General features: G+C 42.4%; 1 protein-coding gene across 4 annotated transcripts in view; it reads left to right on the top strand.

Annotated features, from left to right (window-relative positions):
* The first annotated feature begins 2,930 nt into the window (after positions 1-2,930).
* MME (membrane metalloendopeptidase) overlaps positions 2,931-18,686 on the top strand; it is a 54,699-nt gene continuing 38,943 nt past the window's right edge. The window contains exons 1-3 of one of the 4 annotated variants that reach the window (XM_075761719.1): positions 2,931-3,042; positions 10,614-10,783; positions 12,203-12,238. In XM_075761719.1, coding sequence (XP_075617834.1) covers positions 10,624-10,783; positions 12,203-12,238 — 196 coding nt within the window. In that variant the 5' untranslated portion in view covers positions 2,931-3,042; positions 10,614-10,623. Of the gene's footprint in view, positions 3,043-6,638; positions 7,391-10,279; positions 10,420-10,613; positions 10,784-12,202; positions 12,239-18,686 lie in introns of those variants that run through there. The other 3 variants (XM_075761720.1, XM_075761717.1, XM_075761718.1) reach the window with 3 other exon arrangements.

Below are 18,686 nucleotides of genomic sequence, written 5' to 3'. Positions count from 1 at the left end.
GCATGCTATAACCTGAACAGTGGCTGTACCAGTCTTGACATTTTCCAACCTACTGAGAAAACACATACTTTAGGATCTGTTCTTCAAAGAGTTTGTCTCTCCTGATAAAGGCCTATCATCTATCAACAATCTAATGTGGTCAGCACACAATACAAATGTGCAGTATTTCGGCAGAACGCTATTTTATACATAATGCCCATGCAGCACTGCTATGCCCTATTATTTATATTTAGTTAATAAGTTATTTGATATTCTGAACAATAATGCAAAGTGTTGTTGGACAGGATGCTTAGATTTGTGCATGTGAAGTAAAGATATAGAAAGCAGGCATATAAATAGAAAAAGTCTAATCACTTTAATCCACTGAAATAATTATTTTTTTTCTCCTGCTTCTTTGCTGTACTTTTAATTTTCACACTAAGATACCAAGGGGGAGATACCATATCTTTGGTTAAGTATTGATGACATTTATTATCAGCCTCTAGAGAAAGCAACGACGCCTGTGTTTTTTCAAAGGTATTGTGGTTCGTGTTTTTGCTCTATGAACTCAGCAACAGCTGTGAAGACTACTGAAATATTTGGTGTCCAAACATATCCAGATAACTATCGCACTAGAAGAAAAGTTGACCTTGAAGAGGCAACTCATATGAGAGCTCTTCTGAGCGCAAGTTGGCACACTCAGTTCTGAAAGAGCATTTACACTGTATGGCACAGCAGTCATCAGCTTCTCAGGCATGCTATATTCAAGCATCCCCATTTGAAGAGCTCATGAACAGTATCACTCAAAATTTCTAACACCAAATGCAAGACTAATGAGTGACCAGTAACTTCAGACCACTCTCAGAATCTGTCCTATTACTATGAAAAAAATTAGTCCATCTTTCTCAAGTACCATGGGTAAGTTTTCTTCACCCATCAGTGCATTTAGCTACAGCTTTGTAACCTGGTTCTGAAACAGAACAGTTTCGGCCAGTGCCAAGCCAGTACTTGTTAAGTTATTCTGTGACCACAGTTATCACAAAAGGAACATTTCAGCAGGCATATACCTTTGTGAAATGGTATCAGGCCTTGGAGAGAGGACTCTGGATGGACAGCAATACATCCAGAACTTTCATGTAAGTCATGCCACCTTCCTGGCACCATGGCTGAGGCCTGCCTCACTGTTCAGGGACAGGGAGGCATATTTTCTCCAGAGCAAGTTGCCTGTGCCATCAGGAGGCTACTCAGATCTGTGGCTAGGTGGCAAGGCATTCGACAAGTCAGGTGACAGTATGTAGCTGCTTAAGTTTTGTCATCTCTTTCTCCATTCCATTCCTAAGTCTCTAGGTACTCTTTAATGGAATGGATCATTTCAGAGATCCTCTTTTTTGCACAGAAGTTTGGCAAAGCATGACTTTTAGTCTACACTTGATTAATGCTACCATGCCCTCCAGAAACCATCTAGCTTCTATCTTAAATTTCTTAACTATTAATACTAGGAATTGAAATTTGTAATGACTGATTATTGCGTTACCACATGACACCTATTACACCCTTGCTCACATGACAGAGAAGTGAGAAACACAAAATAAAAGAGACAGGACAAGCACTCTGATGGACACAGAGCCAGTCCTACTCCTTCCATGGGTGTTTATACCAACACCAGTGCCTCCGGGGACTACGCAACACAGTCAGTTTGAACCTTGGAGGAATCCAAAAACAGCCCTCTGTTTTGTATTTCAGTGAAGTAATTATTTCCACAAATCTGCTCAAAATCATGTACCCTCTGTCAACAACAGGATAGGCTCTTTCATAGGCTCACTCCATGACCTCCAGTCTGAAGAGCTGTGTAAGGCTGGTCAAGTAACACTTCCTGGATGGCCGAGTCTTCTGTAAACTATCAAATGGATCCAAAAGCCTGTGCTCCTTTACTTCCTGGTAATTTTAATGATCTTGTGCAGACACACCAGGCATTACAATTCAGCTTCAAACAGTGCCACAGTCCAATGTATTCTTAGCCTTAATCTCATTATTCAGTAGGATCTAGCTGCTATCATTGGAGAAATGCAGAGCAAGCATATGCTTTACAAGGTCCTAATTCAAAATAATTCTCCACATTCGTAGTCCCCACATATCTCCCAGCCCACGGTCCACCCTTTGGTCAGCAACTGCTACTGACTCTCTGGTATTTCCTGGAAAAAAACAACCCCAAAACACACCCCACCTTATCATCCGATTGCCATCACACTGGCTCCTCATGGCATATTGCTCCACTTCCCAACCACAAGGCTCTCTGCCAACATCAAGATCTGCAAGAAAGGCAAATAGGAAATTACTAGCCCCAAGGCCTAAGAATAATAAAGACGATGACAACGCTAAGAAAACACACGCAAAGTTTAGAATTTCAAGATGAGATACACAGCTAATTTTTCCAAAGGAGAAATACGTACATTTAAATGTGAACTATGTTGTCAGGAAAAAGCACAAATGTAGCAGTATGGTTGATGGTCTTGCTAACAGCAGCAAGGCCACGATGACTACCGAGGCACCACCCGCCACAGCCTTAGGGGAGCTCACACAAAGGGGTCCCCACGGCAGCGCAGGGCTCTGACTGCACCGAGCCGCGCCCCCGCCGGGACACCGTTCTCCTGAGAGATGGCGGCAGGCCCCCGCCCCGTCACGGGTGCGCCAAGTCACACTGCAACACGGACACTCCTCCAAAAGGGTAGAACATACGGCAGGCAGAACAATTACCGTGTTTGCGGCGGGCGCCCGGTGCCCTCCCCGGCCGCGCAAAGCCCGCCTCGGCCGAGCCCGCCTCAGCCGCCACCGCCCGCCGGGCGCCCCCTGGCGGCCCCACCCCGTCCCGCCCCTTCCAGAAGGTTCCTCCCGTGCTCCGTGGGCAGAGGCCTCTCCTCACGGCTGCAGAGCCACGGCCCGCTTATTCTCACTGAATTCGCAGCTTGCCGTCAGCTGGACAGCAGAATTACACGGTCCCACCCCTGCGAGGCTGAGCTGCTAGCTCCAGTGTGAGAACCGCTCCTCGTGGTGGCATGCGCACAGGTGAGTGCAGGCCAAAGGCCGCCTGAGGCCAGGCCGTGGGGAGCGCGGCCCTGGCCCTGTGGTAGGGCTAATGCGGCAGGAGTGTCCCCCGTGGGGCTGCTGTGCTTCAGAGCCCAAGTGCAAACAGCTACTTGGAAGCATGGTGTGGTGTTGGCTTAGATTTTGTGTGTCCGTAGTAGTTTCTGCTCCAGTTGTTGCTGGAGTAAAGGCCTCTCTGTGCTTGTGCTCATTTTTTTGCAATGCTGTGGTTTTAAAGTTAACCATAAGAGTGTGACTAAGCTTTGCATAGTCATACTTGCACTGTGCAGGAAACCTTGTAGTTAATTCATCCAAATTCTGTCTTTCACTTGTTGCTTCTGTGTTTACATTATCACCAACTTCTATGCTGCCTGCATATGTCACATGCAGTTTTACCTCATTTGAGTTTATCCCACAAAACCCACCATTTCACAGTAACACTTACAACTATGATTTAATATGGCTGCACAGAAGTTCAGGACCCCAAAAAGCCTGGTAGCCTGTGTTAACTGAAGCATTGTGTGTGGCTTTTAGGCAAGCTCAAAAACAGCCAAAAAAAAAAACCAACCCTAGCTTTTCAGCCAAGCATTTTATCAGGCTTGCAAACACCTGCAAATCAGTTACACTATGAAGCCTGTCAACTAACAAAGACAAAGCTTTGTAATACAATGCAATTAGACCTGAATAATTTAGGCACTGAAGCAAGTATTTTGAGATCTAGGCTGTTTACTTTCCTGAATGAGAAATTACCCAGACTTGGATTCGTTATAAACCTACTGAGAAAAAACCAAAACAACCAGTAAATGCAGTAAATGAGTAAACATTCAGTGTGTTAGGCTTTACCATCTAAATTCTTTTATAGTCCAACTGCACTGAACATGCAGGGGGCCAAGGAGAGAAGGCAGGAGATTGTCTATTTTCTTCTTCTGCCTATGACATAGGACTTGACATGGAGAAGAGATCAGCAGGATTAAGATGGGCAGTCAAAACCACACAGGCAGCATTAATGTTGGCAGCTGTTTGTTTCTTGAATGTTGACTTTGTTGCTTTGGGAAAATGAGCTTTCCCAAAAGGAAATGCAACAAGTATCATCAGCGTTGTTTCACAGTAATGTAAATGAGTCCTAATTTCCTAAATGTCATAAGGAGGTCATAGTGAGAATAAGGTCTTACTGTTGTCAGTTTGGACCAACTGGAGAAAACAATATTGAATGAGTTATTGGCTTTTCTTGACCTGATCAAGAGTTCAAGTTGAGCTATTGTGATGCAGTTTGTTTTTCTGGAGGCTGGACAGTGCATCCATTTTTGTATGTTGTTCTGAACTACCTGCGGGCACAGTTTTTGCAGAAGCATACTTCCCTAGCCACTGATTTTTAAGATAGCACTCCTATCTTCTCTCAAATTAGTATTGACCAGAAACCTTTATTTTTCAAGGATACTGATTTAATGACAGTGTGCTATTTCATTAACTCTTTTATTCATTATCCGACTCTAAATCGTATACTGAGTTTTGTTTGGTTCTCTAAATGTACCATGTATTTGTTTCAACCTGGTAGTTGTCCATCAGAAGTCCAGCGAATTGTCCGCAGTCGTGCCAGATCCCATTAAACCTACCTTGAATCTGCAAACTCTTAACCCTGCTGTCTTTGTCACTGAAAGGAGTAAGATTATTTGAGCATAAGACAACTCAGGAAGGTTATAAGGACAAACTATTATAATCTCTAAATGTGAGGGTGTTGGTTTGCTTTTTTGTTTCTTATCTCAGCTTTGTGAAATTACAATACTAGAAAGATGAAGGTGATTAAGGGGAAAGCAAATACTTAACCTTTGACAGGAATCAATACAAGCTGTAATCTGCTCTTTGGTTCATCTTGGCATTGGGTGTGCAACGCCAATTATCAACGCGTAGGGCATTTCCATTAATAGAATGAAGTTATAGGTGTCTTATTATCCCTAATATTATATTGCATAAAAATGACAAAATACAGTATTGATCTCATCTAGGAATTTGTAGAAGTTGTTCATATGCAGAGCTTGAAGGTCAGTGGAAGAAGGAACTCCATGTGTACGGCACCCACTGAAACCTCTGTTGAGCTGGGGTGGGTGGCAGGAGGACAGCAGTGTGCCCCCGTCACGCCCTTCCCATGGGCCGAGGAAGCACCCACGCTGGCAGGGAACCTTGCTTCTCCAATTGTCCACGGGAGCATCGATAATGGGTCTTTGCTGATTTCTTAGGCAGGGTGTTACACTATTGGCTCGATGGGAGTTTTCCCTAAGTAAGGCCCAAACAGGAATGTCAGCATTTGACTCACACATCACACCTCTTTCAGCCTGCGTATATGCAGATGTCTAATCTCTGTTTCCAAGCACAAGGTTCTGCAAGAGTGGAAACTCTCACACTGCCCATCAGGCATGTTAGTCCTCTTTGGACTATTTACAGATTTCCAGTCAAATTTCTCCCTTTTCTCTCTCTCTGTGGTGAATTAGGCAGTTACACTTTTTGGGTTCACCTAAAATTTTTGAAATTAGTGCTTTTTTGTCATTTTAGTTCAGTCTGCTTACACACATTACCCTGTATTTTTCAAGCTTTGTTAAGGCTGAACAATGGGCATCTAGTTTAAAAATCACATGTATGTTTAACGACTCCTCTATTCCTATGTTGCTTGGTGAAATTTTCTATTGTTTGCATTGGGCTGACTTTACCAGGTAATGTCAGGACGGACCTGCAGGAGCAGATGGCTTGTTCTAGTAACCACGACAGAACTCTGCAAGGATTAATGCAGGAAAGGTTGAAAGTGAGATATTTATATTAATTTGAACACCAATTCTAGAATGGATATAATCGGCATTTTCCCCACTCCTGCCTGTAAGAAAATGCAGTATTTTTGTTCTCTAGACTTTTTGAAATGTTTTTCCTATTCCTTTTCTCTTCGGTGAATAAAACCTTATTTGTTCTTGTTCCTTCTTCAGACGTTCATTTTGCAAAAGCACTTCATTTTTACAGCTAATGCTCAGTTAATACCTTATCAGCCTCCCCTCTTCATTGCATCCGCTCTGCAGATCATTTGCTATGCAGTTCCATAAAGAAGTCGCTATTCAGTTTCCACCTTTCTTAGGGAGGAGGAAGGTTGCCCCTCTCGAGCAGCAGACATTTTAGTGTGTGTAGCTAGTGATAAAAGATTTCACAAATTTCAGGTGCCGTTTCTGCCTCGGAGGTAATAAAGGTGCTTTTAGGAAGGCAGCAAAAGTGAACGTGCTGTCTGGTTTGTGCGAGAGGAATGACAGCAACTCATATTGCTGCTTCTGATGTTTGTCGATTTATTAGTAAAAATGAAACTTAAAAAAAAATGAAACTTAGTAAGAACGAAACAAATATCTTTTGCTATTTGGTTGGCTGGGAAATCTTATGACAGCTCTGAGCTGCCTCTCCGTGCAAGAAGTCACAGCTGTCTCCCTCCTGACAAGAAGTCACTCAGTGAATGAGCATGTAAGATCTTGCAGAGAGTATGTGACTGCATTAATTTGACAAAGGCAATGAGTCTGCATGGAAACGGGCACCAAGCATTGCAGACATGCAGCCGCTAACCTTCCCAGTGCATCGTCTCTTTCCTTCTCTTGAACTGACTGGAAAGAAATGAAAAGCCGGAGAAGGAAGGAAGGTGCAGGCTGCTCTCGCTCCCCAGCCCGGCTCTCCCTTCGCATACGGCCTCGGTGCCTTGCAGCCTCCTCCGCGCAGGCAGAGGTGGCCTCCCGAGCCGGCGGTCCCGACTCGGGAATGGGGCAGCTCCATCGGACGTAACGCTCATCTACACCGCCCGTCTCCAGGCGGCAGCCCCTTCTCTCTCCGCCACCTAGTCGCTCGGGGAAGCTTTGCGAGGTGAAGAGCGTGGTTTGTCGCTGCCGGGGCGGGGGGGCTTGTTTGTTTGTTTCCTGCCCCATCACATTTTTATGATCGCAGAGAGGAAGAAGCCTTCAGGTCACCCGGAGAACTGCTCGTCCGGCAGCCCGCAGACAAGGGCTCCTTTGACTGCCAGCAGCTTCGCTCTGCGGAGGCAGCGGCGAGCAGCCGGCGCGAGGAGCGAGGAGCGCCCGGGCTTTGATGTCCCGGCGATGCCGGCGCCCCGCGCCCCTGCCGCTGCCCGCGGGCGGGCCGGGCGCTGAGCCCCGCCGGCGGCCGCCCGGCGCCCCGCCAGCCTAGCCTGCGCGCCGCCTTCCCCCGGGACCCGCGGGCGCTGCCCCGCCGGCTCGGGGCGCCCCGCGCCGCCTCCGCCCGGCGCTGGTCGGGGATGCGTGTGGCGGCCCCGGGGCCGGACCCCTCCGAGCGCCAGCCGGTGAGTACGGGGACCGGGGCCGGCGGGAGCGGGGCGGGCACGGCGGCGGGACGAACGGACGGGTCCCCGCGTGGCTTCCCTGCCCCGGCCGTCCCGCGGGGATTTCTGACCGTCCCTAAGTTAGGAGCTTCCCCAGCGTGCGCGCTGCGGGCACCGGGAAGTTGTTGGGTCTCGGGGCGGCGTGCCGTCGGGGCGGGCTGCGGGACGGGCAGCGCTCGGCCCTGGGTCGCGCCTCCTCGAGCAGGTCCCCGAGCCCGCGGGACGCCTGGGCACCCCGCACCGGCGCGGCGGGGCTGAACCGCCCGGCGCTCTGCAGCTGCGGCGGGAGCCGAGCGCCCTCCCCGCGGGGCCCGGCCGGCTGCAGCCCGCGGCGGCCCCGGCCCGGCAGCCCCTCCCCGCCCAGGGCGGCCCCGGCCCGCGGCGCCACCCAGCGGAGCGAGCGCCTGTGCCGCCGGGCCGGGCTTAGCGCCGGGCCGGGCTTAGCCGCGGGCCGGGCTTAGCGCCATCCCTGCAGCGTAGTCGGTCCGGCGCGGGGGAGAGGTGCCAGCTCACGGATCGGGCTGACTGGCGTGATGCCCCGTGGCACTTAGTCGTCCTGTGTCTTGCTTTTACCATGCCTGAGGGTAGCTCATCTGCATAGTACATGCTACAGCAGTTACTAAAAAAAAAAAAAAAAAGTGTTCTCGTGACATCCTGCATTTTCTGTAGAGACTACAGTGAGAACCAAGTAAGCCACAAGTCCATTTTTAACATACACATCCCAAAAAGAACAACTAATGCATTAACTGCCTGTGCCACCTAGACCAGGATCAGTCAAAATAATTTCAGCTGTCTGTTCTATCTAAGCTTTAGTAGGCAGGGTAGAGGGGATCACAGAAGCACTAAGAGAAATGTAAGAAGACCATAATACCTAGGCTTATATCTGCTCAAGTTATTCTTATATTTTTGCTGTGCTTGCAATTAGCACATAAAGAAGCTTTTACCTGGTGTTCGTTAATGCAGATGGGATAAGTTCTCTAAATAACTCAAGTAAAAATTAGTCAGTGGGATGCCTTTAAGCATGAGGAACACTCCTGCAGGAACAGAAAGATTAGCTCACTTGGAAAAACTTAGCTGACTGTAAGGAACATATTAGCACATGAAAGGTACAGTGTTTCTTGCTGCTCTAACGAACTGTGTTTTCAGTGCTCTGAAGACACCATCAGAGTCAGAAGATAAGCATCATTTCTTAAATTAGGTGAGGATTCTGGGGGCTAGTCAGCATTTAGTCAATATAAATAACATCTTTTGCTGCTTAATATGATTAGAAGCAAAAATGGTATAATGGTTAATTTGCCTTTTTATTATCTATGAATTTATAGCTCACAATTAATGCAGGGTAAATCTCTCTACATAGCTCGCTGTTTTACACGGTTCTGTGGGATTTCAGTCCTGTGTCTCGGATTTGACCAAAAACCTACTCTTTAGAGAAAAGCAGCAGCTCGTGAGGAACATGAAAGCAGTTGTAATGGTCCCTATAGGTTTAGAAAGACAGAGGCTGGGCAGACCTTGCAGGGTTCCAGCCTTCTGAGCTGTAGAAGACCCATGACTCTGGCACTGCCAGTCACTGCATACATCTTGATGTCCAGAGAGTAGTGACAAAAGGGGAGATGGAACACGCTGAAATAAAATGTTCTCTCATTCACTGAGAGAAACAGTGTTAGTGTGATAGTGTCCAGGGATCTCCTGAGACAGGTATTGTGTAAACACATGGAACGCCCAGTCAATCTCTGCTGACTTAGGTCCCTAACACCAAGTTATTTGACATCTTTATGTTATTAATAAACATACACACTTTAGTGACATGTTTTTGCAGTGGAGGAGCTAGCGTTCTAGGTGAGGTGGACATCACAGAGAGGGAGAGATTATTGGGAACTAAGGAACAGGAATTGGGCAGAAACAGAAGGTCCAGAGGAAAAGCAAGGACCGGATATCTGAAAGATTGTAGCAGCTTGAGGAGACAAGCCAGCAATACAGTTAAAACAATTTAAAATAAGTTCAAGTCTTAGACTTGAATGGATGCAGAAACTGAAAAAGGTTCCCTTACTGCTGTTACACTGACTTACAAAGAGTGTGGAAAAAAGGGTGTGATGAATACAGGAGGACTCAAATGCCCTGAGCTGCACCACTGCTTGACCTTCTTGTGAGGGGTCTGGTGAATGTGGGTGTTTCCATTATTTTTCCCAGGGGAACACTCATATTCTTCCCCATTGAATGGAAAGGGTGTTTACTCTATCTGGGGATGTCAAGATCCCCAGGAAATGCTGTGAATAGAAACTGTTGAGGTTTTCATTGTGAAATACCAAGAAATACATTGCCGTGTGTATAGGAATTTGACCCTCTCATCAGCAGAGGAAAGCTTGGCCCTAAATAAGTGGGAGCAGATGAGAGAGCAAAGAACTGTAGAACAGCAGTATTGCAAAAGGTGGCCAAGTTATCTCTAAAGAGCGACAGAAATACAATTTTAAAATCTGCTATTGCATACAAGTTCTATGAATGAGTGTGAGTCCATTCACACTCCCACCAGTTTTGCATGTATATGTGTTGTAGTTACTCCTGATTTATAGTGTTTTAACCTCAAAAGAGAGGCTTGGTTGCACTTCCTTAAAAATTACTGTGAAGACTCACTATCTTCAGTGTGAATTTGACAGGCTCCCAGCAGAGCCTGATTTTTTTTTCTATTTTTAGAGACAGCTGTAAAGCTGTAGTCAAGAATTGCTTACATAATATTTTAATAAATGACAGCAAAGCACAATGGCATATTTTGACCTTTGGCATTAGATAAGTAATTGACAGATTAAGTTAATTTTTATTCAAGCAGAGAGACTTGCTTTTTGCTTGCTTGTGAACTCCTGTACCATCATACAAGATTAAACCACACGGGTACGTTTTAAAAATAGGTTTGGGTTTGTTGGCCTTTTTTATTTGGTGGCCTCTTCATGTGAAGGAAGACCACTCTTCTCTTCTCCATGAATGACAAGTAGCGCATGGTATGTACTTGTGTGTATGAGTGTGTGTGTGCATACATGTGAGACGAGGAGAGAATTTTAAATTTCATGACTGACATTCTAGTAGTGTTGCAAATAATTTGAAAACTCACCTAGAAAATGTCTTTGTTACTGTGCAGTTCAGGAACCAGTTTCAAGACCTATGACTCCAGTGAATTTTCCCTTTTCCTTTTTAGACGCTGGGTTATGGGCAAGTCAGAAAGCCAGATGGATATAACTGAAATGAATACTCCAAAACCAAAGAAAAAACTGCGATGGAGTGGCCTGGAAATAGGGCTTGCTGTTGTAGCAATTCTTCTAGCTATTGTAGCGATCACAATGATAGTTCTGTATGCAACATATGACGGTGAGTACACATAAAATGTCTTTGCATATACAAATACATATGAATATAGAAGTATTTTAATAAATTACGAAAAGATGTTTTAATAAATAGAATCCAGTTGTTAGCGTATAGTAAAAAAAATTTGAAGTTGCACTATATTAAAATATTGTATTAGAAAAGACTGTCTTGCATGGTATATATAGCTGTGCTACATAAACCATTAAGAAAATAAAATAATGAAGTCAGCTTAGAATTATTTGCCTGATAGTAGAAAATTGTACTTTACCCAGTATATAAAATTAGATGGTTAATAGCTGCTATATCATAACCATATTTCATATGTATGTCACGATACCAATTATCTGAAATGTAAAGCTACATCCACACTTCTTATTGCTGGACACTGACACCAAACTGCTTTTTCTAACAGGGACTCTATAAATTCATTTTTTCACTCAAAGTTGTGGTAAACACAAAGCATCTGCTTGTTCTGACTTAGCAATACTTTTGTTTGCAATTAGTGCTTCAGTAAGCAAAAAACTCTACAAAATGCAACACTGATGAAGAAAACTAAATTACAGCGCTTCTTCCATATTCCTGTATATGTATGAAAATCCTATTTTTTCCTTTTACAGGCTGTTGCAGCAAGGACTTCTAGTGAGTGTAGTCATAGTAAGAGGTTTTGCGATTCACCAGCCATACCAAAATAATTCAAAAATCATTCCTTTCAGGAATAATTTTTGGAAAAGAAAATACAGAGAAGCTAAAATTTCCATTTGGGGTCAAGCTAGAATGTTTCTTTATATTGGAAATTAAAAGCTTTGTTTCATTTTAAAGTACTTCTTAACAATTTTGTTTAAACTTTTTATTATAGTCTAGTTCAATTATGGAATGGAAAAATGCCATTCTGAAATGCAAAACAAAAAACTGTTTTGTTTCTGAAGTCTCAAAAGGAAACATTTTCATGTTCCTGAACCTTGTATTTTATTTAGAAGACTTCAGAGTGAATGTCTCAGAATTTTCATATAATTCCTCAAAAATCTTCGTGTCATTTTAAGGTATTGGTAAATTCTAACTGACTTTGCAACTGTTTTCAGTCCATTTGCTATTTTTCTCTAAATTTCTTTTTTGTTATAAAAATAATATTTTGCCTGCCTCTAATTGATGGATAGGACATTTTCCTCTGAAGACTACAAAAACTCCACATGACGAGTAACTAGCACCGAATGACCCTAGAGGGATGAAGATGATGGTATTGTTAGAGCCTGATCTTATAAATGTTCACTTACTGAGTGTAAGGTGTCCATTCGTCTTTATCTTACTGTACACTGCAATTAAATGCAATTTTAAAGTGACTGTCAGTGAAAATAGTATTTGCAGTAGATTTTATTATATTGACATTGAGTAAAGAATGAAGACTATGACTGTATTCTCTTTCAGATGGGGTTTGCAAGACATCAGACTGTATAAAATCAGGTAAGAATGAAAATATATACCTTTTGAATTAATTTATGTATTTTTAAACAAAATTACCACCATGTAATGTTCCCATTTAACTGCAGACAAGTATGGCACATGGACACATGGGATCTGCTAACTCAAATAATTTTCTTAGGACAGTTCTTCTTCAAATGTAAAATCTTGTGATGTGATATTGTCAGATCTTTCAAAGTCATCAGGGTCTGGCTAGCTTAAGACAGACTCTCCAAAGAATGCCTCCAGCTTCAGAAAATGCTTTAAGTGAATCAGAAGATGGCTCTTCCCCACACCCACCTCCAAGTCAGAATTCAGGCAGAGGTTATGTCTCTAAAGAAGGTACGTTAAAAGAAAGCCTTGACCATTGATGGCCCTTAAAGATGCCGTGCTGCTGTTTGAGGGCATGCAATATTAATCAGGTCCAAAATAAAATCTCCAGTTTCATAGCCTGACAAGGTAACTTCATCACTCAGTCACAACTGCATAAAAAAATTCTTAATTTACATCCTGGTCTAAACTCTACTAGAAAGGTACTGAAATGCATCAGAGAAATGCCAATTTCCATACTATATATCCTCTTGTAGTAGGTAGTTATCCATGCTCCCCCTCTCCCCTCACCTATAGTTCTCTTATCCTTTCTGTTTTGTCAGTTAATGCTCGTTTCCCTTTTTTGCCTAATTTACTTCTAAATATCCCCTTTCTCTTTATAACACTTCCTCCATCTCATTAATGCAGACTGATCCTAGGCTCGGAAGCAGCCTCTCTGTCTCATTCCTCAAAAGAAAGGAGCATTTAGCTGACTGTGCCAACACATATTTCAAAGGGCTCTATGCCAGCTCTGCCCAGCTTTCTCCTTTCATGCCACTTTCCATGCCCAAAGAGTTGAGAGTTCTTCATGCCCTTGCAGCAGTCTTCTCCAAGTCAGGAGGAGAGCCCTGCATTGCCAATGTGTAATCACCTTGTTCTATTTGTATACCCCTATAACAGGTCTCTCTTGATTATGCATTTTTCTGGGAAGGTTCTGAAGATGGGACTCCTGAAATCACTCTTGTGGTGTTACTTTCTGGCAGGCATTCCTCCTTTGCTTTCTCCACCCCTGTAGAATAACTTGGCCACAGTTCACAAAGGCTGTGGCCCAATCACATAGGGTGGCAAGAAATCTAAAACAGAAGCTCAGAACATGGATCATTCCCCAGCACCCACCCTGTGACCTCTCATCTTACCAAGCAAACATCTTGAATTTTGTTCAGCCATGGTAACCTCCCACTCAAAAGCATCATAAACATTCTAATAGCTATGTGTTATCTTCACGTCGAGTGGAACTCACACGTAGATTCTGTGCATCATGACTGGCCCCTCTGGAAGTTAAGAGAAAAGACAGCCCTAGGAGGAGCCAGAGACCCAGTATGTCAACAGGAGGCACAGGAAAGGTGGTGAGGAGTCATAAGGGATTTGACAGTCAACATGCAAGAAAAATGCGTGGCTTGCAAGCAAAAGTGTATGTATGTAATTTAAGTACAGTTGTTAAGGAATCTGAGGTATACAGCACCCCTTGGGACCCTTCCAAAAGGTTTTGATTCATAGGCCCATTTAGACTTGCAGACATGCCAGAAACACAGTAGAAAGGTCATTATATTGGTTTCCTTACATCTGTGGGACTACTCACTTTAGGTCTCATTTTAGGCAGTAGCCAAAGTAGCTGGGGTAATTGTCCCCACACCTCAGTCCTGCTGGAGTCCATTGGTGAAGCCTCAGTGCAGTCCATTGTCTCAATAACTGCATATTGTCATCAGCACAGCCTAAATATCTTAGAGGATTTATTTCAGGTAGTCACCACTGTCTTTTAGTTACACTTCTAAGGTGCTTTTCTGCCACCAGGAAAGCTCATGCTGTGGTTTGAAAAATGATCAAATTAGTTACCAACCTGATTTTTTTTAATCTCTGAAGATGCTAATTTTCAGCTATCTGTTAAAAAGAAGTTCAGATAGACTACATAATGATGAACGAACTCAAAAAGCAGTAGAAGGTTTGGAGAAATGAGGCATAATGTAAACTGAAGATCTAGCTAGAAGTGGCTAAATGAATTAAGCAGAATAGTTTTACGCTTCAGTTAAAAGATTTAACAGCATGCAAATATTTAAGGAAATAAATAAACATTCTTACTGAATGTTAGATTCTCAATACAGGAGTAAAATTGTGAAAGGATTACAGTAAGGACATTGATGGGGAAAAGTGGCAGGCTTACAAAATTCCATAACAGGGTGAAGAAAGAGCTTTTTTTAAAGATACAAATTGCCTCAATTCAACAGAGATAATCATGGAAATATAAAATCAGAAAAAAGGGTAGATAGACCAAAACATCTCAAAAATAGGAAGGTACAGTGTGGTTCTAATGTCATAATGTCTTTTCATTTTTTATTAAATACAGCTTTATTTTATTCATACATTTATCTCATTTACTCACTATCATCTGCTCTATAGTCTACAAATTGTCTAGGTCAAACATTTAAAGATTAAGTCCTAAAGGAATGGTGAGAATTCAGTCTCAAAACATGTGAAATATATGAAATACATATAAACGTATTCTATGGAAGTGTTTTCTTCTGGCAGGAAAATGAGCTAATTGACATCATAGAGCTTTTCTGTAATCCACATTCTGCTGTCCCTATATAGGACATGAAAACTGATTCACTGCAGACAGGGGGACTACTCTTGTGAGTAACTACTACTATGTGTGCAAGAACTGCACACTCCAGCCTGGAACACACAAAATTTACAACTGCACAAAATACAGCTTTTTGTATTTTACCAGGTGTTAATACTTGGTGTTTACATACCGTACTGTAAGAGTCCTGAGAGGCAACCAGTGTATCTGATTAAATTATAATCTTTATAATTAAGTTTTAGCTGTAGGGCTATACCTCAAATAAGATCTAAATAGATGCAAAAGCAATGATGTCAAACTGGAACACTTTCTTCTGACCTTATGAGCAACCTGGGCTAGTGGAGGGTGTCCCTGCCCATGGCAGGGGGTGGCACTGGATGGGTTTTGAGGTCCCTTCCCACCCAAACCAGTCTGGGATTCTATATTATGGTCTGTAGCAGTAGTATGTGTTTCGGCCTAGCAAGGGTCAATTGCCAGAAGCAGCTGAAAATCTGCATGGTCTGTCTGTTGTAGCAACGCAACCTTACAATGCAGGAAGCAGTTAGGATCAGGGAGCCCCAACATGAAGTTTGGATGTGCTAGTCGTTACAGAACTGTCAGTTCCAAATACTGTGTCTGTCTGTAAATGATTTAGAATGGAATGCTCTAAGCAAAGTTGGGAATTACCAGTTTGAATTTAAAATTGTTATTTATCAACTGAGCCAGGATTTCCATGTCCCACCATGGTATAATGCATTTAAGGTAGAAATTGCTATAGAAGTGTTGGGTCTTCTCCACACTTATATGGCCCTTAAATGAAATGTAGTCAGATTATGAAAAGGGGAGGCAAGTGTTGGTAAGGATGTAATCACCCAGAAGACTTTTTCGATTAGGTGGTCACTAGAGTGAGTGAGTTCTCGGCTCTGGAAGCAGCACACTGTGAATGAGGAGTCCAGAATGGTTAGCTGGCATCTACTCAGGCCTACAGTGCTTCACAAGCTTCAAAATTTGTCAGAATTGTATAATTTAATAACAAATTAATATTTTTAAAATGCAATGTAAAGTGCTTAAGCCAGAGAAATAAACTGCATTATTGGTGTTTAATAATAATCTCACTGGGATGAATCTACAAGTTTAATATTACTTCATATCAGGATTTTGTAACAGTTTCATCTTTAATTTGGCTGCTTCTTCCAGACCATGTAGGATATCATACAGGAAAAGTTAGATAAATACAGACAGAAAGCAAGAAGTATTAACTTTGGAAAATTTATTGTGGTCTTTCAAGAAATATAATTAGGAACAGACATTAAGTGAAATGGTAATGCCTTACACCACAACTGACCAATAACGTGACAGGTTTTTGCAATGAATTTCAAAATTTTGCATTAGGTACAAGCCACTGAAAAAGAATCAAGTGAAGATACTGACAGAATTTAAAGTACATTTAATAGAAGAGTTTCAAATAAATGACCAGAAGAAAAAATGTGATGAAAATTCAATTGGTTATACACAGGGTAAAATATCAGTAACTGCATGATAATGTTATCAAGGTTTGTGAAATCCATTGCAGTGTAGCGCATGAAGATGCTATGTGATTTGTACATTTGAACATTTTTTGAATAAGGTGACATACTCTCTTCTAATCTTCCTGAGCTCAGACAGCACAGACTCATGAGAATAGGGAATTCTGCTCTCTCTCCTATCAGTTTCACCTAGGTAAGCATATTGTGTTTCTGCTATATCCTCCCCAGGTCACTGGTTGTTATGTTAGCTTATATTACTTTATTTGTAAGCTATTAAAGCAACAACAGGCAATCAGGAGTACTACAATAAAATTAATCATTAAAAGTAATTGAGATAAAACTACATTCTTCAGTGACAGGAAATTGAATAAACAAGTGCGAATAGGAACAAACCCAAACACTGGTTCATCAAAGCAATATTGAGGACTAATGAAAAGTATACCATGTGTTATCTGTATTTTTATATGTATAAATTAGCCTGTATTAGAATGAAAAGAACAAAATATTCATCAGTCTCACATTTCTTATTTCCAGAGCAAAAATGTCTCAGTGCATACAGCCATGAACTTACCATAAAGCTTCTTTGGGCACAACTTACAGATAACTTAGAGCATGTTTAGGATTCTGTCCAGCCTAATTGGTCCCACTGACTTTGAAGGGGCAATTCATGTGTCATTATGCTTCTGGGCTTTGTTGATAACAAAATCACATTTCATTGATTTTAATATATCTCTGGTATCGGCCAAATAATGAATGGCTATCTGTGGTTCAGACATGCAAATTATGCTCTTGAGGAGAGTATTTTTCAGGAGAATATTTAATACATGTATTTTGCATGAAGCCCTAAGTGAAAGACTACAGTTCCCATGACTGAGCTCTTTCATTTGCAGTATTTAAACTTCAAGTTTTGATAAAAGATGATTAGCTAATATTGGCTAGCCTGGACTTCACAGCAGCAACGTTATGATAGATGCTTATTTTTGTGTCATAGTAGTAGGCAACGAAGATTAAACAGATGCTGACTACAAATAGAGCAACCTGATTCCACAGTTAAAGGAAGGTTTGATATTACATAGACTGTTAATAATTGCTCAGATTTATGCAAGATATGGATTTCTCCTGGGTTTTGTTGTTTGGATTTTTTCAAAAGTGATCAGACAGTGGATAAGAGCCATCTTTTCTTGGTGTCAGAAGATTTCTCTACCCTACCATTACTTTTTGGCAGGGCTGGCACACTGCTCTGAGTGAGCCAGCTGTGATGTCTGGTCCTGGCCCTCAAAGTCTTTGTTGCTGGACTAACACATTCCAAGATAATCCAAGGGACAGTGTTGCCCTTCGGATGCTGCTCCATCCTAGCAGAGAGATTCATAAGGATACCCTTAAAACAGGACATGTTAGGAATAACTAACATCTAATAACAAGTAATCGCAACTTCCCTGGCAACCCATTCCAGTCTTTGAGCACCCTTATAGGAAGAAATTTTTTCTTAAGTTCAAAAGGATTTTTTTTTTCTTATTTCTGTATATGCCCATTGCCTCTTGTCCAAGTTGACAGGCAGAAGGGAAATTCCTTACTCTAATAGACTGGATGGTATGACTGGATGCTTAGCTTTCTCAGAGGGTAAAAAACAAGCGTCAAACTTAGTAAAAATGTGGCTGAATTTCACGATCTCTGGCTGTTGGCATGATCCTTTCAAATTGAGGTCAGCCTGCCACTGACTTCAGAAGGAAAAGAATCACGTGCTAGGCATTGTACCTATTTCTGCAGTGGTTTTTATGCTGCTTAGGCAGTCTAAAATGGAAATGCCTGTGTTCATGGCTTTTTCCATCTTCCAAGCACTGGAACATTGTAAAACCATCAGATGTTGGCCTAAAATATAACATTCTTAAGCCAACTGAAGATCCCAAGAAAAACCAGGGGAGAGACAGATCAACATAAATACTATAGACTGTCTGTCCTCCTCTCATTTCCACCAGCATAAAAGACATGGAAAATATTGAAAGTACTGGAGAAATAACTATAAATAATTGACTCGCCCATGTGGGAGGAATGAACATTTGCAATCACAAGCCTCACTGTTTACTAAAAATAATGTCTGATAAATGGGAAGAATATTCAGTATCCTGGGAAATTCAGAGGTTTCACTAGCTCTTGCTTGACTCCTAGTATCTCTCCTTTCTGGGCGAGGCTTTGTGCTAGCATACTAGTGGTGAAAGCAGTCTAGGTGGAAGAGAAAAAAAAAAGCACAGAAGGTTTATGAACAGCAGCTGGGAAATTG

This window comes from Balearica regulorum, chromosome 9 (genome assembly GCF_011004875.1).
Source record: "Balearica regulorum gibbericeps isolate bBalReg1 chromosome 9, bBalReg1.pri, whole genome shotgun sequence".
Taxonomy (NCBI): domain Eukaryota; kingdom Metazoa; phylum Chordata; class Aves; order Gruiformes; family Gruidae; genus Balearica; species Balearica regulorum.
Note: the sequence above shows the minus strand (reverse complement) of the source record. Positions and strands in the feature narration are given on the sequence as shown.